We start from the raw sequence: 23,937 nt of genomic DNA, 5'->3' as shown, positions 1-23,937 counted from the left end.
GCTTCCCCAGCCCGAAGCAGACCTCCCTCCTGTGCCTTTGGTCGGTTTTTTGCCACATAGGGAAGAGAATGAGAGAATGAGTTTGGTATGACTTTGGAGGCCTTCCAGAAAGGCCTCTGCAGGAAACAGGACCTAAAAAAACACCCGAAAGCAAAACACAGGTCCCATGGAATTGAACTTGACCTGTCAATCAATAGCTGGGCTGCAAGTGTCAGGACGTGGCCCGTAATAATAATAATATTTATTTGTGCCCAGCCCCTCTGGGCGGCTCCCAAGAGAACATCGGTCCTTGAACCCTTCCCTCAGGAGGCTGCCTTCAGATGCCTCCTAAACGTCAGCTAGTTGTTTCTTTCCTGGACGCTCCCCAGGGCGGGCGCCACCGCCGAGGAGGCGGCCGAGGGTCCAGGGGGTGCGGGCGCAGGGCGGCCGGAGCTGCTTCTGCCGGCGAAGGCCTTCCTCGGGCGGCTGCGCTTCGGGCTCCCCCTCCGAGAGGAGGCCCCTCCTGCCGGGACGCGCGTGCGCAGACGCCCTGCAGGCCGGCGGCCATCTTAGAGGCCTTTCCGCCGCTGAGCGCGTCCTCCGGCATCACGTGACGCGGGCGGCGCCATCTTAAGCCTCGGCGAGCCTCGCCCTCCTCGCCGCCGCGATGGCGTCACAAAGGGGCGGAGCCACGTGGCGCAGGGCGGCGGAGGGAGCCCGGTCGGGAGAGCCGAGGAGGAAGAGGCGGCGGCGGCGGCGGCCATGGGGCAGTGCGGGATCACGTCCTCCAAGACCGTCCTCGTCTTCCTCAACCTCATCTTCTGGGTGAGGCGCCGCGCGAGCGAGGGGGGAGGGGGGCCCCTCCCGCCCCCCGCCCTCTTCCGACACGGATCTAAACTACACGTGTGGACGCCGCACACGCGGGGCAGACCCGCCCAGGCCTGAATGGCGAGGGATCCCCGGGGGACGCGGCTCTTTCTCGCCTCGGGGCTCTCCGGTTGGGAAGAGCGGCCGGGAAAGGCGGGCCCTCCGCCGCGTCCTGCCCTCCGGGGCTGCGAGGGATTCGCTGGGCCTCCAAGTCTCTTCCCACCGGTTTCGCTCCTTGGAAGAGGCGGGGGCCGGAGGAAGAGGCTTGTGTGGACCCGGCTGAGGTCCCGCCCCGTTGGGAGAAGGGAAGAGGCAAGCCGGCGCTCGGAGAGGGGGGGAATGGGGTCTGCCCCGAACCAGGACAGTGTGCGGGGGTGGCATCGAGGAGTAGGTCGGGCACAAAGTGTCCACTATTTTCCAGACTGGCCCTGTGTTCTGTTTACATAAATGGTTTGTGCCAAATTTTTATTCCCCCTCATTTAAATTTATATCCAGCTGAGCTCAGACCTTTTTTGGGGGGGAGGGGCTGTTGTCAGTATTAAGGGGATGTGTGCAGGTTAGTAGAACAGCAGTTTAGAAAAAAATACCTCTAGAAGATGGAGAGATGGGAAGGAAGACATGAGATCAGCATAACCTAACTTAAGGGAATACAATTGAAGAACATGATGGCATGTACAGTATAACCTTCAAGCGCCAGTGGGCTGGAGTTCAAATTACTGTAATGTCAGATTCATTATGCCAGCTGTTTGAAAAAAAAGGCTCTGGAATGCAGTAATACTATATTAATAAGCAAAAATAACATTGCTATAAATAGTACTTCTACAGTTCAGTTGTTACCCACTTCTAGTCCTTTCAGTGTTATGTGGCATGTTTCTTTGGCAGGTCTCTGTAAGTTTTTCCTGATTTTCTTCTACTTGTTTTGGTATGGCAGTATGAACAGATGCCAATAAAAAAATACAACATTAGGCAGTTTCAAAGTTTTTAGTTTTGTTTACCAAATAAAAGTAAAATAATCATGCTACGTTAGATCACACTCTAGTCTAGGATATCAGAAAAATTTTCAGTTCAAAGGAAAAAAATATTGTGCTATTTGTACGAATATATATAATTATATATATATATACACACACACACTCCTGGCCTTACCTGGAGATGCTAGGGATTGAATCTGGGATGCTCTGCATGAAAATTGGGTGCCCTGCCACTGGGCAATGATCCTTCTTCATCACTCGTCCCAGATAAGATTAGGGTACAGTAGTTTGCAGCAGCAGAAATATAGTTGCAGACGGAAACATTTGTGCCACAGCTGTTTTTAGATCATAGAGATGATTTTGTCTACAAGGGAAAAGTAGAATTAAAGAAATACAAGTAAAAAAAGTCAAAATAAACCAAGCTATAATTTAAAGACTAGGAAAGTAAGCAAACCAGTGTTAGAAACGGAACAGAAAAGCTATTTGCCTCCTGGAACCTGGGTTACAGGAGCAAAAATAGAATGGCTAGTTGCCATCCCCCCCCCAAATGTGGGAGCTCTTTCAATGTTTTTGAAACACCTGAACACAATTCATATCAGTGACACATTGTTAATATCACATTTTTAAGAGCAATTCTTAATTAATTGGACACCGCAAACATAAATGGGGCTCAGCCTCAGCAATAGTGGTCCACCATAAGTATTTGTGAATACTAGGGTGGTGTGTATATATATGTATGTGTCACACACACACACACACACACACACACACACACACACACACTTAGCCAGTTGTGTTCACAATGGAGTCTCTTCGGCATGCAAAAAGGCTTTCTGGGCAGGGAATGCCAGATGCTCAGCCGCAGAAACCTTGCAGCAGGAAATCTCCGCTTGCTTCCAAGGGGGCTTTCCTGAGTTGCCAAAGGTGCCTGGTTGGTTTCGAACACTGAGGCAAATGCAAGGCTTTTTAAAAACTGTACCTTATAAAAGATTTCAACCAGACCATTGTGTGCTTAAAGTGCCGAGCAATGTGCTTCTCTAGAAGGCAGGATTTTGAAAGATGTATGGGATACAGTGGACACTATTATACGGTGGTCAGCTTTTCTTTTGCGCTGAGATGAGAAGGGATGGCTCATCCATTGTTTCCAAGTTAGTGTTGCTCTGAAGGCAGTATTGCTGCTGAGCTAGGTGCATTGTTCAGTTCTCTGGGAATTTCAGAAAATCTGTAAGCGAAAGATACAAATAACTTGGCCTGTATCAATTTAGAGCTAGTGGGAAATGTTGCATTTCAAACTACCTGTTGTTGTGTAAAAACATTTGAGTTAAAGCTGTTGTCGATAGGTAATTCTAAGACTCTGGGGAGGCGGAGGCATGGGTGGGCCTGAGCTGCCTTGGAGGAGCAGCTCCGATATTGACAAAAAAGTCACTGTATATTTCAGGAGGGTTTCTGGTATTCAAATCCATTTTTCTCTGCAACTAGGAGAAACTACTGTAGTCTGAAAAATGACAGTGGAAACATGCTAGGTTTTTTTCATCACAGGCTAGGGGAAATTAGGAAATTCATCTGCTATTTTAACTGGAGATGGTGTCTCTTTTATATACAAGAATTGGAGCTTGTAAAATTAATAGGCAGTAGAGTTGGGTTACTAAAGACAATAGAAAACGCTTCCCACAATTCATATGGAATTTATTACCACAGCATGATGGGATGGCTTTAGAAGGCGATTTGACAAATGAGTGGAGGAAGAGAGCACTTTCTGTACTGGAGGCAAATGGAACCCCCTTGTTTAGAGGCAGGTGTGCAGGATACAGTTTGCCAGAGGAGGGGTGGGCAAAAGTAAGAAAGGGCAACCGCCTTCATGCCCAGTTTGTGGTTGGCCTCTCTGACAAAGAGGACGCTGGACTAGCTAGATACCCTGCTTTGTATGTTCTTATTAAATTTTCACAGGGGCACATTTAGTACAGAATAGGGACACATTTACTCCCCTAACCCTTGGTCAACCAGTGCATCCTTAGATGTTTTATATCTATCTCACCATGGTTTAATATGTGTAGCTATTAAAATCTTGCTATTTAACAAATTTGATTTAAGAAATGTAAAAACACACCAGAGCATTACAGAACAGACAGTTGGAAGTTCTCTGCAGATTTTAAAAAATTGTTTTCTTGGCGGCTTTTCTACCATACAGCTCTCAAAGGTGTTGCGTTGTACAGAACAATTGCAGTACATTCCTTAATAGCTTTGCGCGTATCCTAGTTTAGCTTGGCTCCTGCCTGGGTTCAGCGTAGTGCTGCAAAGGTGCACCAAATAAGATTGATTAGTACCTGAGCCTATGAATTATTACTAAGATTGAAACTTGAGAACTACAGCTAATGTTCTCTCCTCCTCTTCAAAACTGAGCTAGTGTAATGTGAACACCATTTGAGAGCAGTGAGCTCCTAAGGCAGAACAAGTGGCTGACAGTTGCTTAGACCAGTGTTTCCCAACCTTGGGCCTCCAGCTGTTTTTGACCTACAATTCCCATCATCCCTGACCACTGGTCTTGCTAGCTAGGGATGATGGGAGTTGTAGTCCAAAAACAGCTGGAGGCCCAAGGTTGGGAAACACTGGCTTAGACGTGCATCAGTTTCTCTTGAGCTGGAGCATGCTGTTTCTCTTGGGATCTTTTCTTTCATGGCAGCCTTGAACTGCATGTAACTTCATCTTGGAAGAAGCTTGCTATGGGCTGCATTGTTCTTACACAGATCAAGGAAGCTGGTAGTGCTGAAGAGCCAGCTCAGGTTACAAAGTGAACCGAAGAGAATGAGGCTATTGTTGTCCTGCTTACCTTCCCCCCCCCCCCATTTCCTCTTGCCACTCATTGGGTTTTCAACCTTTAAGCCAGAGGTTTTCAACCCTTTTGAGTTCCTGGCTCCCTTGACCAGCTACATTTTTTTTTGCGGCTCCTCTGTGGAGAAAGCAGTTCTTTAAAGGGCAAAATGCATTTGCAAATGATACCTGTTCCATCTGATTCTGGTAATCTTGGGTCAGAGACTGTATGACTCTGAATACCAGTTCTTGGGACATAATAGCAGAAGAGGGCTTTTGCCTTTATATCCTTCCTATGACATCTGGTTGACTTATTAGTGGAAATGGCACGCTGGACAATGTTCCAGCAGGGCATTTCTGTTTTGTGATGCTTTTTACAAAACAACAACCGCTGTAGTTTTGAACTGGATTTCAGTCAAGAGATGAGAATGGGGCTTGTCTCTTAGTATTGACAACCTTTATAAGATGAGAAATGTATTAGGTGTACATGTGTGGACATAATTTGAAGCCCAGGCTGCATCAGTGGTTGCAGTGCCTACAACAGGCATTCCCAAACTGCTTTCCACGAACCATCAGTGGTCAGCAGCTCTATTGACCAGATGCCCCTTAAATCTACGTTACAGACGCAACATTGAAATGTCTAGTCACCTTTTTCCCCTTTAAGGTTACAAAGCAAAAATGCTTTTTGTATATTGTTGACGTTAATATATTTTACAATTCAGTCACACATTTTACCAATTACAGTAATCTTTTTTTAAAAAAAACGCGTGAACTAATACAGTGGTGCCTCGGGTTGCATACGCTTCAGGTTACAGACTCCGCTAACCCAGAAATAGTACCTCGGGTTAAGAACTTTGCTTCAGATGAGAACAGAAATTGTGCTCTGGCGGCGCGGCAGCAGCAGGAGGCCCCATTAGCTAAAGTGGTGCTTCAGGTTAAGAACAGACCTCCGGAAGGAATTAAGCACTTAACCCGAGGTACCGCTATACACAGTTCACGTCAGTGACACATTTGTAATATCACATTTGTAATAGTAATTTAAAAGCAATTGTTAATTGGACACCACAAAAATAAATGGGGTTCAGCCTCAACAATAGTGGCCATCCATAAGTATTTGTAAATACTGGGATGTATGAGTGTAGACAAACACACACACACAAACACACAATTTCAATCTCTCCTCCCCCTCTCTGTGCCAAATACGTTGTTTCATTTTCAGCAAGTACTGCAGCCACAGTACTATTATATCAAAATTAATAGTCTATTATATCAAAATTCTTGGAAGAACAGGCCTAACAGCACAATCCTAACCATTTATACACAGAAATAGACCCTCCTGCAATCAAAAGGGCTTACTTTCAGGCATATGGAATTGGGATTGCAACCTAATTATTTTTCAATAGCACCTCTCCAGCAACATGCTTATGAACACTCCTTTCACAAGATACCGTTTTTTGCAGGACTGCCTGTACAGCTGAGTCTTCAAAATCTTATACATTAAAGGTTGGGCATACCTGAGATGCCACAATTACCATGGCAAAATAACTATGTAAATGTTAATGCATTTTGCAGACCTTCCTTTTAATATCCACAATTTGAGAATCTCTTAAACATTGAAAGATTAATGTTAGCACCACCCTCCCCTTCATGTCCACTCCAGAGTGTTTCCTTGTGTAAATGCAGCTAATGGGACCCCATTATTAGAGATTCATCTCAATAAAACAACAAGATGTCAGACTTGTGCTACAGTGGCATAAATGAAGCAAACATTCGTAGACTGCAGCCACCATTACCTACTTGATTTGTAAGTTTAAAATTAAAAAGCATGACAATATCCTTGTGTTCTCTCTAACACAACTGTGTTTCAGTGATGCTGTGCATGCATTTTTTCTGAAGAGCAGAAATGCTGTGCTGGGATAGACCCTGTGTGCTCTGCAAGTTTGCAGCTGTCTTACAAATGGTTCCGTGATCTCCTGGTGAGCCCTTTCTTTTCCTTCTGCACAGTCAATCTAGAAACAGGCGTCTCTTTCAGATACTTAAGGGAATCTCCATGGACACAAGTATTTGTACTGGCAACTGAATCCCTGCATGTTTAATGAAGGTGCAGCTAAACACTCGCTTGGGATTTCCTCATGCAAACACACTTAACATTGTTACCCTTGAAGAACCATTCATAACTATGATCAGGTTTGATGGATGGATGAGTGTTTCTGGGCGATGAGTGCAGAGATCAAGTTCTCTCCTGGTAGTTCAGGGACATTGAGTTTTCTGTGAATGGGAGAAAGTAGATAGCTTTGCTCAAGCCATAGCCTATGATTGGTAACAATCAAAAGGAATGGTGGTACAGTGGTGCCTCGCAAGACGAAATTAATTCGTTCCGTGAGGCTCTTCGTATAGCGGTTTTTTTGTCTTGCGAAGCAAGCCCATTGACAGCTTAGTGGATTAGTGGCTTTTAGCGATCAGATGTTAAGCGACTTATCAGCGGATCAGCTGATAAGTGGCTTAGGAAAAGGGGGGGGGGAGGGAAAAAACCGAAGGAACTCGCAAGACTTTTGCGTCTTGCGAAGCAAGCCCATAGGGAAATTCGTTTTGCGAAGCGCCTCCAAAACGGAAAACCCTTTCGTCTAGCGGGTTTTCCGTCTTGCGGGGCACCACTGTACAGTTCGGGGGGTTACAGACTCCGCTAACCCAGAAGTAGTACCTCAGGTTAAGAACTTTGCCCCAGGATGAGAACAGAAATCGGTCGGTAGCGGGAGGCCCCATTAGCTAAAGTGGTACCTCAGGTTAAGAACGGGTTTCAGGTTAAGAGCGGACCTCCAGAACGAATTAAGTTTGGAACCAGAGGTACCATTGTATTTCAGAGACATGAGTCTTCCCTGTTGGATTGGAAATAATATATTGTGGTATTTTAATTGACTTCAGATTGCCGTTTGACTTCTTAGGAGATAAAATGAAAGACTCCCCAAATGTGTGTGACAACTTTGTTTCTAACATCTGCTCTACTTGGAACAGGTATTGCTTTTTTTCTTTAAATAAAAGCCCTTTAATTCTGCATGTTTGGATGCCTCATTCGGAAGTTTCCCTGATTTCTGGCCAGTGTGATTACGTGTTTCTTTAAGCTGGTGTGGGACAGAGCAGAACAACTTGGTGTGGCACTGATTTTGCCATACTGATTTAAAAAAAATAAATGCGTTCGAAATGATTTCTACAGACATTCCACAGTTGCATTAACTTGAGTCAAACGCATACTTGACTGGCATTATGACTGTGGTATTTGTTAAACAACTTTGATAGCCATGTATGGACCCAATCTAAAATAGCTGTGGTGGGGCTTTGGCAGGTAGCTCAATGTAGGGCTGGAACACCAGTCAATTAGCTGCCTGTTTTGTGGTTGGGAGTTATATAGTCCATGAATCCAATAAATACTCTTCCCATAAAAAGCGACCTTTCCTTTAAATTCTATTCTGGGTTGGTTCCCATCTTTAGAATTTCCTCCTCAGAAAGGCTTGTCTGGCACCCTTCCTTTTCACATGTTAGCTGTTAGCACTGGGTTAAAATGACTTTCTTTACCTTGGTTTTTTATCAACAACAAGCTGCTTTGCTGCTGCTGTTTTGTGGTCCTGGTTTTATTGATACTTGTTTATTTGGTAGTTTTGCTGGATGTTTTGGTTCACTTCAGTTGTAAACGTAACTTGTGAACCCGTTGGATTAAAAAAGCTAGATATGCATGTCTGAATTAAATAAATAAATGCCTTGGGTGTGTGGCTGCTATTGCTGCTGTTCTTGCTTGGGGGCTTGAGCAGCTGCCAAGGAAACTTAAACAGTATTATAAGAGATTGTGTCAACTATTCTAAAACAGATTTGAATGGATTTTACAGTATTTATTTTTTTAAAAGACTGGTGTACAATATTTGATAAGCCTAGTCGCTTTTTCCTTATTTCTGCTCCTGATATTGGGACAGGAGTAGCTACTTTTGCTAAACTTTCATTGAAGTTCAGTATGATTTTGGAATGATTGTTTGCTTCCATTTTTCAAAAGGCCACACCTGAAATAACCCAAGGGAATCAAAACAGCAGCAAAAAAGTGGGAAAACCCCACATTACGCTTTTAAATTTTTATTGTGCTGGCAATATTCACAATTCATTTTCAGCACTGTGATCTTGTTTTATTTTATTTTTTTAAAAAGAGTTCCAAGACATTGTGTTCATAGAATCATAGAGTTGGAAGAGACCACAAGGGCCATCGAGTCCAACCCCCTGCCAAGCAGGAAACACCATCAGAGCACTCCTGACATATGGGTGTCAAGCCTCTGCTTAAAGACCTCCAAAGAAGGAGACTCCACCACACTCCTTGGCAGCAAATTCCACTGTCGAACAGCTCTTACTGTCAGGAAGTTCTTCCTAATGTTTAGGTGGAATCTTCTTTCTTGTAGTTTGGATCCATTGCTCCGTGTCCGCTTCTCTGGAGCAGCAGAAAACAACCTTTCTCCCTCCTCTATGTGACATCCTTTTATATATTTGAACATGGCTATCATATCACCCCTTAACCTCCTCTTCTCCAGGCTAAACATGCCCAGCTCCCTTAGCCGTTCCTCATAGGGCATCGTTTCCAGGTCTTTGACCATTTTGGTTGCCCTCCTCTGGACACGTTCCAGTTTGTCAGTGTCCTTCTTGAACTGTGGTGCCCAGAACTGGACACAGTACTCCAGGTGAGGTCTGACCAGAGCAGAATACAGTGGCACTATTACTTCCCTTGATCTAGATGCTACACTCCTATTGATGCAGCCCAGAATTGCATTGGCTTTTTTAGCTGCCGCGTCACACTGTTGGCTCATGTCAAGTTTGTGGTCAACCAAGACTCCTAGATCCTTTTCACATGTACTGCTCTCAAGCCAGGTGTCACCCATCTTGTATTTGTGCCTCTCATTTTTTTGGCCCAAGTGCAATACTTTACATTTCTCCCTGTTAAAATTCATCTTGTTTGTTTTGGCCCAGTTCTCTAATCTGTCAAGGTCGTTTTGAAGTATGATCCTGTCCTCTGGGGTGTTAGCCACCCCTCCCAGTTTGGTGTCATCTGCAAATTTGATCAGGATGCCCTTGAGTCCATCATCCAAGTCGTTGATAAAGATGTTGAATAAGACCGGGCCCAAGACAGAACCCTGTGGCACCCCACTAGTCACTCTTCTCCAGGATGAAGAGGAACCATTGATGAGCACCCTTTGGGTTCGGTCAGTCAGCCAGTTACAAATCCACTGAGTGGTAGCATAGTCAAGACCGCATTTTACCAGCTTCTTTACAAGAATATCACAGGGCACCTTGTCAAATGCCTTGCTGAAATCAAGGTAGGCTACATCCACTGCGTTTCCTTCATCTACCAGGCTTGTAATTCTGTCAAAAAACGAGATCAGGTTAGTCTGACATGACTTATTTTTCAGAAATCCATGCTGACTATTGGTGATCGCAGCATTCCTTTCTAGGTGCTCACAGACTGTTTGCTTAATGATCTGCTCCAGAATCTTCCCTGGTATTGATGTCAGACTGACTGGGCGGTAATTATTTGGGTCCTCTCTTTTCCCCTTTTTGAAAATAGGGACAACATTTGCCCTCCTCCAGTCTGCCGGGACTTCGCCTGTTCTCCAGGAATTCTCAAAGATGACTGCCAGTGGTTCTGACATCACATCTGCCAGTTCTTTTAATACTCTTGGATGCAGTTCATCTGGCCCTGGAGACCTGAATACATCTAAACTAGCCAAGTATTCTTGTACTATCTCCTTAGTTATTCTGGGCTGTATTTCCTCTGCTGAATCATTTGCTCCAAATTCTTCAGGTCGGGCATTGTTTTCTTTATCGGAGAAGACTGAGGCAAAGAAGACATTGAGGAATTCAGCCCTTTCTGTGTCCCCTGTTTGCATTTCACCATCTTCTCCTCTGAGTGACCCCACTGTTTCTTTGTTCTTCCTTTTGCTACGAACATACCCATAAAAGCCTTTTTTGTTGCTTTTAACCTCTCTAGCAAGCCTGAGTTCATTCTGTGCTTTAGCTTTTCTGACTTTGTGTCTACACGTGCTGGCTATTTGTTTGAATTCCTCTTTGGTGGTTTCCCCCCTTTTCCATTTTTTGTACACACCCTTTTTTAATCTTAACTCAGTTAAAAGTTCTTTAGATAGCCACCCTGGCTTCTTTAGGCACCTTCCATGTTTCCGTCTCATTGGTATTGCCTGAAGTTGTGCTTTTACTATCTCCCTCTTAACAAACTCCCAGCCATCATGAACCCCCTTTCCTTTTAGTATTACTGTCCATGGGATCTCACCCAGCACTTCCCTAAGTTTTATGAAGTCGGCTTTCTTAAAGTCAAGAAATTGAGTCCTAGTATGCTTGGCTGCTCCTTTCCGCTGTATAGTAAACTTCAGAAGAGCATGATCACTCGCGCCTAATGATCCTTCCACTTCTACCCCACTAACCAGGTCATCAACATTGGTTAGGACCAGATCTAAAATGGCTGTTCCTCTTGTTGCTTCTCCCACTTTCTGGACAATGAAGTTGTCTGCAAGGCCAGTGAGGAATCTGTTTGACCTTATGCTCTTGGTTGAGTTTGACATCCAACAAATATCCGGCTAATTGAAGTCCCCCATTACTACTATCTCCCTTCCTTTTGCATGCTTGGCCATCTGTTCCAGGAAGGCATCATCTATGTCCTCCGTTTGGCTTGGGGATCTATAGTAAACTCCCACAATGAGGTCACTGTTATTCTTCTCTCCCTTAATTTTGACCCAAATGCTCTCACTTTGGCTTTGAGGTTCTAAATCTTGGATCTCTTCACAGGTATACACATCCCTGACATATAACGCCACCACTCCAGTGTTGTTGCGACTGTAACCTAGGCTTCTTCTTAAAACACTTGCTAGACTTCGGAGAACCACAGGCAATTATAGGCTCTTTATGCATTGCTTAATAACCTGTGGCATATGCTGCCATAGAATGTGCCACAGAATAGGCTGGTTTATGTAGGGGGGTTTTAGGAGCACATTAAAGAAGCATGGATACATCAGTAACTATTAACTATGATGGCCAAATGGAACCTCTGAATATTAGACAGGAGGGGAGAGCTGGTTCCTTCATTTTCTGAGTGTCCCAGAAGTGCTGGTTGCTATGAAAAAGGAGGGGGGAGCCGATGCACCCTTTGGGTCAGATTCATCAGGACATCCCTGAGGCAGAGGGAATGAATCACACACCCAAAAGTCCTAATCAATTGAAAATGAAAAGGCAGCCAATAAAAGCACTCCAAAAATCTTCACAAAACCAGGCACAGATGCTAATGGACCAGGGAGCCCAAGACAAAAAAGAAGGGAAGGGGAGAGGAGTACAGTGGTACCTCAGGTTAAGTACTTAATTCATTCTGGAGGTCTGTTCTTAAGCTGAAACTGTTCTTAACCTGAAGCACCACTTTAGCTAATGGGGCTTCCTGCTGCCACTGCGCTGTCGCTGCACGATTTCTGTTCTCATCCTGAAGCAAAGTTCTTAACCCGAAGTAATATTTCTGGGTTAGCGGAGTCTGTAACCTGAAGCGTATGTAACCCGAGGTACACTGTATAATTTTATGGAATTCAAACTGTAATACAATAAATACAATTTATAAGAAACAAAAGAAGCAATTTGGGTACCATTTGGAAAAAGAAAAGGGTTGTTTCCAATCCTGATCTGGAGGCTGCCTTCTACCTGAAAGTAAATCCCTACAGTTCAGTGGGGTTTCCTCCCAAGTAAAGTGTGCATGGATGGGGACCTCAATGGCTAAAGCTGTGTTTGTGTAAGAGAGAGAGAGAGAGATTATTAAGGCTAGGGTAAAAGGGCATAGGGTGTGAAACCTAAGACGCTGGCAAGTTAGCAATGTCATGTGACTTTAAGTAGTCAAGCTCGTTAAGTTGCTCAGTATATAAAGTGTGTTTGTTTTCTCTGCCTGTGGGGCGTGAAACAAAAATGTCTGAAAGCTCCGGAGGTGTTTCTGTTATCTTTCTGCAAGAAACCTGTCTTTGGAAAGACAGGCTTCCCTGTGTCATTATTTCTTTGCTGCTGAGTCTCTGAAGCTTGTACTGCAACAAGAATCTCTGCACTGGACTTAATGCTCTGCAAAGAGAACTGTTGCTGGTTGCGCAGTGGAAGCGTTTACTGGACCAGTACACAGACTCTTAATTATTCAAATGACGTACGGTTTTGGCCATTTTTACAGGGTCTGAGCCCCTTTACGTTTGTGGTGTCCAATTAAGAATTGCTTTTAAACATGTGTTATTAAAAGTGTGTCACTGATGTGAATTGTGAATTAGTTCATGCATTTCAAAAAAAATAATATATAGTTTTGCTGAACTGTGAAGAAAAGGCAATTAGCCACTTATTTTTGTGTGTGGCCGTAGCCTAGGCTCCAGGAGCCATGTGGCAAAGAGCTGTTCTCTCCCAGTTTCTAACACTCCTTTCAGGTAGACAATCCTAGTTGTCCTCAAGAACATAGATTCAGAGACATCTGGCAAAGCTGCTTACACTGAAGCCAGACGTTGCAGGTGACATCTCTAGTGCTGTAGATTGAAAGTAGCAGATATAATGGAGTTTTTCTAGCACATGTCCTGAAGAATGTTAACTGCTTGATGAATATCCCATGTAGGATCAGACTTGGGACCTATGGTGTGATCCTGTGCAAATTGATTTGTGGAACTTAACCCACTCTACTGAGGCTATGTGAGAACACCTCTTTATGTGTATGGAGGTTAGAAAAACATTCACCAGCATTAATGCTGCTGGTGTTGGTGTGGGATGTAATCCACTGGGAGCAGTCAAATACAACATTCCTTGTTTTGCCAGAGTGGACATGCAAGGGAATGTTTGGTCCAGCCAGTTGAAACTTCCTGTTCCTCCTGGCCTGGAGCGTCCTTCTTTTCATGCAACTAGTAGGTGGGTGTGACCTTTCCAGACCCGAGAAAAGGCCAAGTCATGCAGCCACCTCTCTCTTTTCCATCTTCCTTTCGTCCTGTGAACTGCCGGACTGCTAACTGCAGTCACTAGGTCAACCCTTATGGGATAAACCTGTTAGTATAAGTTTGTAACTTTAAGCCTAAAGCCTGCCTTCAGGGATCACACTGTGCTTTGCCTGATCGTGAGTAAACTTTCTTTTTGTTAATTATGAATAAGACACTGGTGTCTTTATTCTTTTAGGAGGGATTCAAGGGGTTTTACCAGGAAAATATTAGAACACATTTCAATCTGGGGAGGCCAGATCGAATTGCGTATTGTCAAGAAACTCACACAAGTTTGCAACAAGTTTTCTGCTGTGTAAAAGAACTTGTTAGCGCAAGCTAGCAAGGATGTTAATAAACAATATATCCTCTCCTGCCACCCTGAAAGTTTCAACAGTTGGAAGTGGAAATAATTTTGCGCTATTAGCACAATCAGCAGCTTGAGTTGGAAGTTTGCTGGGTTTGGGCAATGGGGCTTAAGCTGGCAATGACCTTCGGTGCAGTCGCAATGAATAATATCTAACGTAGCTTTTCTGGTTTCTGGGATTGAGGAATATCAGTTCCTCAAGTTGAGAGGGGAAGGAGTTGGTGCATTTCCCATCTGCTAGAAAGTAGGTCGTTAATTGTCAGGGATGTAATGCTTAGCACCTCAATCCTTAGTAGAAGCTTTGTGTGTGAGGCAATTAATAGCATCCCATGCTGAAGTTCATGCTTAACCAGTAGCTTGTACTAAGTGGTTATGATTGCAACCATAGATTTGCATAATGCTGCATTTAGTTTGGTATTACTGAGCTACAGCATAACCTGTAAAGAAATCGCCCCATAAAATATTTGTATATTTGTTGAGCAGAAGCCTGAAAACCTGTGTCTGTTTGCACAAATACACACAACCCAAGTGTTAGGCTAAAAGGAATTCTGATCTTACCTCCCTTTTTTTTGCAGGCAGCAGCTGGCATCTTGTGCTACGTGGGAGCCTATGTCTTCATCACATACGATGACTACGATCACTTCTTTGAAGATGTTTATACACTCATCCCTGCAGTGGTTATCATAGCAGTGGGGACACTTCTCTTTATCATTGGTTTAATTGGCTGTTGTGCCACGATCCGGGAAAGCCGCTGTGGACTCGCTACAGTAAGTCTGATGTTTGGAAAGGGTTTTCTGTTTGACACACTGGCAAGCGTTTCCTCAGAACTGCCAGTGTGTTTTGGAGCCTAATAGTTGCTGTAAATGCTACCTGTCTTTATCATAAAATAATTGCTTCTTGAAATGCACCATTTGGAATGCTGAGTCCGCTTCCTAAGCTCAGTGTACCTTGTCTAAAGAAGCTGTATGCTGAACTTGACCATTTTGATGTTTTTGAAATGGTGTGTTTGCTTCCTCAAATTACCGGTAAAGACATTCACCATTACCGAAGGACTTTATTAGATTATCTGGGTGTAACCTATAAATAGCATAGTTATATCTTCACAAAAGGGACGCAGGTGGCGCTGTGGGTTAAAGCCTCAGTGCCTAGGACTTGCCGATCGAAAGGTCGGCGGTTCGAATCCCTGCGGCGGGGTGCGCTCCCGCTGCTCGGTCCCAGCGCCTGCCAACCTAGCAGTTCGAAAGCACCTCCGGGTGCAAGTAGATAAATAGGGACCGCTTACCAGCGGGAAGGTAAACGGCGTTTCCGTGTGCGGCTCTGGCTCGCCAGATGCAGCTTTGTCACGCTGGCCACGTGACCCGGAAGTGTCTCCAGACAGCGCTGGCCCCTGGCCTCTTAAGTGAGATGGGCACACAACCCCAGAGTCTGTCAAGACTGGCCCTTACGGGCAGGGGTGCCTTTACCTTTACCTATCTTCACAAAACTGTAAGTTGCTAACATAACATGTTTTTTTCTTGCAGTTTGTGATCATCCTTCTGTTGGTTTTTATCACTGAAGTTGTGGTGGTTGTTCTGGGCTATATCTACAGAGCAAAGGTAGTTGTCTCTTCTTAAGTGCTAAGTATTGTGGTTAACTGTGCTTAGGATTCTGTAGCATTGTATTTCTGATAAATAAAATTGCTGGAGGCTATTGGAATGGAATTATAGATGTAAAAATAAAGTGGGCACATGCTAAGAAAAGTATTTTAAAATTTCAAAGAGATAAAAAGCTAGAGAAAAATAAGCTAGTAAGCAAAGAATTTGGATGGCTGTAGCTAACAGAATCCTTCAACGTTGGCGTTATCAGTACCACGCTCTAACCTGCTGAGCTATCCAGGAAGTTACTGCTGTATGCCCAGCTGCTGTTCTTATGGCATTCTATTCTGCCTTTGTAGAAATTTCTGAAAACAAAAGCCCTAGGGTTAGCACTGAACTAGACCCACAGAAATTTCACTAATTTCAGAGAGCTGGATGAATTTTAAACAAATGTACAGTATTAAAATGTGTTTTTTAACATCGTACATCATTTGTTGCTTGTTGCGGGGCCTCAAACTCTTACTGGTCTCTCCAGTTTTTTATGGTCAGATGCTTACTGTTTAATATGTTTGTGTACTGTTGTTTTGTGAGTTTTCAGTTATGTTTTTGTTTACTGGTATTGTTTGTTATTCTACACCACTTAGAATTTTTTTCAATATTAAGTGTTTATAAATGCTTTTAAGTAAATCATAAAATCATGGAATTGTTCAGTTGAAAGGGACCACCTCAGTTGATAAGTAGATTTCAGTTTTAAAAATTTCCCAAAGCTTTTCCCTTGATTGAGGGAGGGTAGAAGAGCGAAGGAGACCAGAAAATGCACGAGGGTTGCAGACATACCAGCTTCCGCACTAGAAGGCTGCTGTATGCCTTCACCCCATCCATTAGTCTTCACCCCATCTTTGCCCCATTTGGGGGCCCCACTTAGATCAGTCTTTGACCAAGTAGTGAGAACCAGCCAAGCCAATCAGCTTGAAGCCTTTGCCCTCCAGCTGTTTTGAATTCCGTTCAGCCCCCCCCCCCCGCCAGCATGGCTCAATGGACCAGGATGGTCAGAGTTGTAGTTCAAAGCATCTGATCAGACCCAGGTTGGGCAAGGCTGGTAGAGGCCACCATTTCCAAATGGTGAGTCAGAGCAATACAAGCAAATACAGTTGCTTCCAGCTTGGGTGTTGCATTCCAGGTACAGCAGCCTTGCTCTTCTATGGCAATAGCCGTCTTGTGAGTGAGAAAAGCCCAAAGTCACCACCTGCCTTGCTTCAGAAGGTGAGGGCCCCCTAAGTGATGCATCGGGGAACTATAACTGTACACACTGATCAATAGACTCATAGAGGGAATGGGGGCTCAGCAGGCCTCTAAGTGAGATAACTTTAGAAAAGAACTTGCACTTGTTTGTTTTAATAGGTGGAGGCTGAAGTCAATCACAGTATTAAGAAGGTGTACGACACGTATAATGGAACTAACCCGGATGCTGCGAGCCGTGCCATTGATTATGTGCAGAGGCAGGTGAGAGCCAATGTAAACACTGTCAAGGCAAGCACTGTACTGCTTCCTGAAAAGGGAAGAAGTCCACATTTACAGCTCCTGGCTTGTTGCTTTCTATAAGATATACTATTTTCCCTTCCCAACAATGCTAGGGAGGATGCTGTCAGAAGGGGTCTTCTGTTTTAGTTCTTGCAGGCGTGTTGCTTTCTGTGCAGAAGGAAATTTTGAGTGTGGAGCAGCATTTCATCACAAGCTCCTGCCTGTAGCCTGATCTGGGGAAGCCCAAGCTTACCGCCTCAGTGAGAACTGGCCTAAGTCTCTGTCCTGGAAGCAGCTGGAGGCACTCTGTGCATGATGTTGCTCACGCAGAAGGGTGCAGGTGTATTGTTCACACATGCTTTATGTGCTGAAGTATGTTAGTTGGAAGATAACCACTTGCTGCTGCTCTTTTGAGATAGGAGTCTTTCTTTATGAAGTAAGCAGAGGAATCCTGGGACATGCTGCCTCGCCCCACAGACCTTTATGCTTTGCTAAATATGTATCCCTTTTTAGTGAGCACAATTTGATTCACTGAGGGAATTTTTCACCCTTTCTCTCCTCCTTTGTAGCTGCGCTGCTGTGGGATCCACAACTACAGTGACTGGGAGACCACAAACTGGTTCAAAGAAACGAAAAACAACAGTGTCCCTCTCAGCTGCTGTAAAGCCACCAGCAGCAATTGCACAGGAAGTTTGACTCACCCCACAGACCTTTATGCCGAGGTGAATAGCTCTTTTGCTTAAGCTGCAAAATTTGCAAGGAAAAGGAGCCACTCTGTGAGGTAGACTAGGCTGGGGGTGCGCGGGCGGACCTGATGCAAGGCCATCCAGCCAGCAAGGCAAAGGTGGCTCTGAACCTAAATGGTCTCATATTTTGTCTGCCATAGCCTGCTGACTGTTACATATTGGCTAGCAAATACCTTAATTGGGGCCTATGGTTCCATTAGAACCTATGAACCCCCCCTCCCATATGCATCTTTTTCTTTTCTCTTGGAAAATTCAGGTATGTGATAACACTTCTGTAAGGGTTTTGCACTGTGTTTTGACCCAAGTGATTTGTATGTGAGTCCTCATACGCTAAAACAAAATGCTATAAAACCCAGGTTATCACAGTGTAGAAAAGGATGACACCAGCAGCGCCATCCTTAAAAGGGGTTCCGTGGAGAAGCGCAAGTGCCAAGACTTGCTGTTGCAGGCAGTGCATCTCAGCCCTCTTCTAAGGCAGCAACTGCAAGCAAGGGCTTGAGGACAGCTGTTTGTTTCTTGCCTTTCTGGTTAATGCTTAGAACAGCTAAGGGTTCCCTTTTGCCTGGCAAGAGTACAGAGGACACTGGAGGGCAGAGAGAGCAGTACACACAATCTGCAGTTTTCTAAGCTTCATAAATCTAACAGACGGCAAAGGGTTTGGATTGAGGAGAGGGGTGTCCCAGAATGTAGCATAAGCATTTTAGAAGAGAAATACTACCGCTAACAGCACCACTGGCTTGTTCTTTTTCCTTAAGGGATGCGAGGCTTTGGTTGTAAAGAAACTACAAGAGATCATGATGTATGTTATTTGGGCAGCTCTGGCATTTGCTGCCATCCAGGTAAGACTTAAAATATATAACTTTTGATGTGTGTGTTCTCCATCTCCTACAGAGATTTTTACAAAGCTTTCCCATTTTCTCTGTATTGTTCTGACCAGGTTTACCAGGCAAAAAACCCCTCAAATATCATTCTGTCTCCATACATTATGGTTCTTAAATGGCCTCATCTCAATATGGGCATTTCTGGAATTGCCAACACACTGCTTCTTCAAAGACTGGTTAAACAGTGTGTTGAACTAAGCACACAAACATCTGCACAGAACAACTAGTCCTGAAGTATTGACAAAAGTGATATTACACATGGGACTATGCAATGTGCCCTTCCTAAAACTGGATGGTTAAACATCCAGTTCCGGAACAGATTGAAGTATGCCAGCAAGCAAAGAGGCTTTGCCTGTTGGCACAGTCCTATCCCTGGTGGGGGCGGGGAGTAAGATGCCAGAAGGATTATTCTCTCACCTATGTCCTTGTCCATCACAAGCTGTTCCAAGAAGCTAGGCAGGGAAAGGGTGTTTGCAGTTGATTCTCCTCCCACCAGACCTTCCCATGTGGCCTGGTTTTCATTAAACCACATCCATCTGACACCAGGTGTGGGAACAGGGAGAATTGGGACCACACAAAGTCTTCATTGCCGAGTCTTCATTTTTTCTCTGCAGCCTCTGCTTCAGTTCAAGCTGGGCTGCAAAGGAAGAGTTACCTGACATCAGGTAATTGACAAGTGAGCAGCTCCGCCCACACGTTCAGATGACCCAGAGGGAGAATTTTGAATCTGGCTTATCAACCAGATAAGCACTTTCCTTGAGTCCAATTTACCTGGTGGTGGTTCATGCTGGAAAGGCATCAACACAAATCAGAAGTTTGAACCTTGACCCTCTTTGCGATAATTTTAGATGTACCATTTTAGCATGTTATGTTTGAGAGGAAACTGATCTCCAGTGAAATTCTCAGATTTTATAAAAGCTGTAGTCAGGGTGCCAAACGCTACTAAATACTTGAGTGTGTTTGAACATCAAGATCTGCACAGATACACAGATGCCGTACTTTCTTATATTAAAGTGTGCACCGATAATGTAACAACAGAGAGGTGCATCAGAGTCTATGGGAACTGCAAACCCTGGATGACTGCTGAAGTAAGGTCACTCCAGAAAGCTCGGGATACTGCCTTCAAGGCAGGGAACATAGATATATACAGAGGAGCAAGAACAAAGCTCAGGAAAGGTATTAAGGCGGCAAAACAACAATATAAGCTTAGGGTGGAGAATTGCCCTAGCTGATAACAACAGGAAACAAGTGTGGCAGGGACTGCAGCATCTAACCAACTACAAAGGCAATACGAGGAACACTGTTAAGGCTGATGATTTGTTGGCAGAGGAGCTGAACATCTTTGCCCGCTATGAGGTAAAAAGATCAGGTATCATAGCTCCTGCCTGCCCAGCCTACAAACTCTCAGCCACTTATTCTGTATGACCATCAAGTAAAAGCTGCAATGAGGGCAGTGAATCCCATTAAAGCTGCTGGTCCAGATGGGGTGCTGGGGATAGTGGTAAAAAAATTGTGCCAATCCACTAGCAGGGGTATTGACAAGGATTTTTAACATCTCTCTGCAAACGGCTTGTGTTCCATCATGTTTGAAAGCAGCCACCATTGTCCCAGTCCCAAAGAAAACAGCAACTAACTGCCTAAATGACTACAGACCTATTGCATTGACACCTGTAGTGATGAAATGCTTCGAGAGATTGGTCCTTCAACACCTTAGGACGTGTTTTCCACTGGATTTTGATAAACATCAGTTCACCAATAGGAGAAACAGGTCAACAGATGATGCCATAGCTACAGCCTTTCACCTTGCGGCGAGTCATCTGGAGAGACCGGGGAATTATGTTACAATGTTGTTTATTGATTATAGCTCGGCTTTTAATACCATCCATTCTTAACAAAAGGCTGATGGAACTAGACCTTTTTTCTATTATCTGTGACTGGATTAAAGACTTTCTGAGGGATCGTACACAAAACAGTGAGGATTGGGCCTGTTACATCTACCTCCCTGAAGCTCAGCACTGGCACCCCACAGGGATGTATGCTGAGTCCCTACCTGTACTCATTGTATACATATGACTGCATTTCCTCTCATCCATCCACTGCAGTTATTAAGTTTGCAGATTATACTACCATAATTGGTCTACTTACAGGTGGAGATGAATCAATGTACAGGAGGGAGGTTCAAAAAGTATCTACATGGTACCTAGGGAATAACTTGCACCTAAATATTATCAAGACAAAGGAGATGGTGTTGGACTTTCGGAGGAAGAGAGGGGAACTAGCCGCGTTGTACATCGGAGGGTTGTGTGGAGAGAGTCTCTTTCTTTAAATTCCTGGGAGTTTACCTTAGTGAAGACCTCACTTGGAAAAACAATATAACTCAGGTGGTTAGGAAGGCCCAACAGAGACTCCATTTCCTCAGGTTCTTGCGAAAGAACAATGTTAAACAATAATTGATGACCTCCTCCTACTGGTCCACAATAGAAAGTGTCCTCTCATATTATATCACAGTGTGGTATGTTGGCTTGACAGCCACGGACAGAAAGTCTTTATAGAGGGTGGTGAACACAGCACATGATAGCATGGGCTGTCCCCTGAGCCCACTAGACAATATCGCAAGGGATCGTTACCTTAGGAGAGCGAGAAAAATTATCAGGGATGATTCACACCCCGGGCAGCACCTCTATAATCTTCTGCCCTCGGGCAGGAGATATAGAAGTATAATCAGTTGTAAAGGTAAAGGGACCCCTGACCATTAAGTCCAGTTGCAGATGACTCTGGGGTTGCGGCGCTCCTCTCGCTTTACTGGCCGAGGGAGCTGGCGTACAGCTTCCGGGTCATGTGGCCAGCATGACTAAGCTGCTTCTGGCGAACCAGAGCAGCGCACGGAAACGCCGTTTACCTTCCCGCCGTAGCGGTACCTATTTATCTACTTGCACTTTGACGTGTTTTCGAACTGCTAGGTTGGCAGGAATAATCAGTTGTACCAACAGGCTAAAAAAAAGTTTCTATCCGTGGGCTGTTAGGCTGCTGAATGGAAAATAATATGGTGCAACTGACTTTCAGGGTTGGTGTGTTGTACGACAAGCACACAGAGAGCAAGGAGATTGAGTGTATGGGGGGGAGGCTCAGTTAATTTCATTGTACACAGGTTGTACATTGACAATAAATGTATTATTATTATTATTATTATTATTATTATTATTATTATTATTATTATTTATTGTTATTATTTTATTATACTTGAACTTTCCCTACAGAAAACACATGGCAACCAATGACAGCGCTTTTCCCCATGAGGCCTCACTGAATATCATTTCTCCTGTTGTGAGTCAGGGCACTTGTGTGATTGATAAACATGCCTCGTGTGCCTGTGCCAAGTTCTGCATATGTCACAGCCACAGATTTGAACTCTTCCTGCTGAGTACCAGAACCAGATATGCGTGCAGGTTCCTGCATGTGCTAGGTGGCGCCCCCCTCCTCTTCAACTCATGGCAGCCCCCACGGTGGGTTGATTCCTAAAACCTCTGGTGCTAAAGGGAGTTGCAAATAGCAAGCACCTCTGATTCTGAATGAAACACAGAACAAATGAGGGATTGCACAATGGAAAGTAGCTTGAAGGGAGAGGTCTGGCAATACCCTCCTGAAACAGAATGGCTTGAATTGCATCTGTGTGGTGTCTAGGCAGCTTTCAGAAAGCCAATACCTGGTACAAATAATGCTCCTGTGTTCTCAGTTTCCTTCTCCTCTTCTCTGCAGCTGCTGGGTATGCTGTGTGCCTGCATTGTGCTCTGCAGGAGGAGTCGGGACCCTGCTTACGAGTTGCTCATCACAGGAGGAACCTACGCATAGAAGAAGCTGCAAACCTAAGCTTGAACTCCATTTTCTCCACTTCGGAAAGTGGCTTGCCTGAGTCAGCTGCAGCAGCTCCTTTGCTGGCTTTGGGTGAAAGTCCATTTTTCATAAACTGGGAAGACAGGCACGTTCACTGGTGATGGGCAAAGGCTTTTGGTTACTGTGACCCCCCTACTACCTTAGCCAGCTTTCCACATATCTAGACATCATAGTAATCAAGTAAACACTATTTTGAGGCCATTAACTAGGGGAAGAGAGCAGCTTGGCACAAAAGCCAAAGGTAAATTTGGTAAGTTACTGCTAGAAGTTGTACTGATTTGATTCTTGTATGTGGAGTCCTTCCGATCTTCACTGAGCAATTGGCCAAAGTCTATACGAGGGAAGTCTGGTACCTTTGCAACACCACCTTTCCCACCCCACCCCCCTTTTTGCTGCTTGCCTGTCACCAGTGTTTGTTGAGCATTACGTCAAGTCCAGAACACGACAACATGACCACTAACCAAAATTTTAGAATCACACGAGTGCATCTCTTGACCTTAAATTCAAATGAACAAATCTTCCAAACTTTTAGTGTGTTAAAGTACAGGCTGGCTTTTCAGGAGTATAATGTATGCACTACTGTTCTATAATGAATATTTCATTTTTTCTATGAAAAGGCTGTTGATGTGTTGAGTGAATTGTTATCATAGAGTAGCAAAATAGTATGTGAAAGTGAAATGTAAATAGGAAACCTGATTAAATAAATTGTCTGTACATCCCTCTCCAAACTAAATCATGCTTAACTATTTTTTATCAATGCCTCGCTCTTAAGATATTTATGCTTTTCGTTTATGTAAAAGATGGGGCAACTTGTACCTGTGGGGATAATATCCAAAGCCCCCCGGATCCTGCCAGCTCAAACCTCCCTCCCCCTGCAGCCTCTGGGGAAGAGGGGTGGGCTGCTCTGCTTTGTGCTCTGGTCCACACACACACACACACCCGTGCTCCCCTCAGCCACATCCTCCACCAGCGTGTGGCCCTTGGACAGGGTCCCCTGAGGGAACGCGGCTGTGGATAGACAGAAAGAAACTCCTCCTCTCTGATGTGTAACCATAATTAAGCATTTGTAACAGACTGGTGGTGCTCTTTGGGGTGTTCGACACAACAGTCTATCTGGCTGCAGCAAACAGGCTGTGGTCTATCAATCCTTCCCCTTTCCACATTTTTTCAGTCCAAATATTATGGTAGCATAAATTTCCGTAGGCCAGAGCCTACTTCAGCCTGAAGTGTTACCTCCGATTGGCAGGTGTCTCTCTCTTTTTAGAGAGGTTAGAGCATGGGGTTGCTATTGCAAAGTGAGGCCCAGGAGCTACAGGCAAGTAAAGACAGTCAA

The 23,937-nt window shown here is 44.5% G+C and overlaps 1 protein-coding gene across 2 annotated transcripts; it reads left to right on the top strand.

Moving 5' to 3' along the window:
• The first annotated feature begins 658 nt into the window (after nucleotides 1-658).
• On the top strand, nucleotides 659-23,337 carry TSPAN3 (tetraspanin 3). Of its 2 annotated transcripts, none has more exons than XM_081925793.1 (7): nucleotides 659-804; nucleotides 14,567-14,758; nucleotides 15,512-15,586; nucleotides 16,967-17,068; nucleotides 17,656-17,808; nucleotides 18,588-18,671; nucleotides 22,470-23,337. In XM_081925793.1, the coding sequence occupies exons 1-7, from the start codon at nucleotides 742-744 to the stop codon at nucleotides 22,560-22,562; spliced, it is 762 nt and encodes a 253-aa protein (XP_081781919.1). In that variant the 5' UTR covers nucleotides 659-741; the 3' UTR covers nucleotides 22,563-23,337. The 2 variants fall into 2 exon arrangements, with proteins under 2 accessions (XP_081781919.1, XP_081781920.1); XM_081925794.1 differs by lacking the exon at nucleotides 22,470-23,337 and adding an exon at nucleotides 21,971-22,441.
• Nucleotides 23,338-23,937: the final 600 nt, after the last annotated feature.

The sequence above is a fragment of the Podarcis melisellensis genome, assembly GCF_964234715.1.
Source record: "Podarcis melisellensis genome assembly, chromosome: 9".
In the NCBI taxonomy this organism is placed as follows: Eukaryota; Metazoa; Chordata; class Lepidosauria; order Squamata; family Lacertidae; genus Podarcis; species Podarcis melisellensis.
Note: the sequence above shows the minus strand (reverse complement) of the source record. Positions and strands in the feature narration are given on the sequence as shown.

What these genes read in the sequence shown, in the direction of transcription:
- TSPAN3 (XM_081925793.1), top strand. Translation starts at nt 742, where the DNA reads ATGGGGCAGTGCGGGATCACGTCCTCCAAGACCGTCCTCGTCTTCCTC. An exon ending in GCCGCTGTGGACTCGCTACA is followed by an intron (nt 14,759 to 15,511) that starts GTAAGTCTGATG and finishes TTTTTCTTGCAG; the next exon opens with TTTGTGATCATCCTTCTGTT. An exon ending in TGGCATTTGCTGCCATCCAG is followed by an intron (nt 18,672 to 22,469) that starts GTAAGACTTAAA and finishes TCTTCTCTGCAG; the next exon opens with CTGCTGGGTATGCTGTGTGC.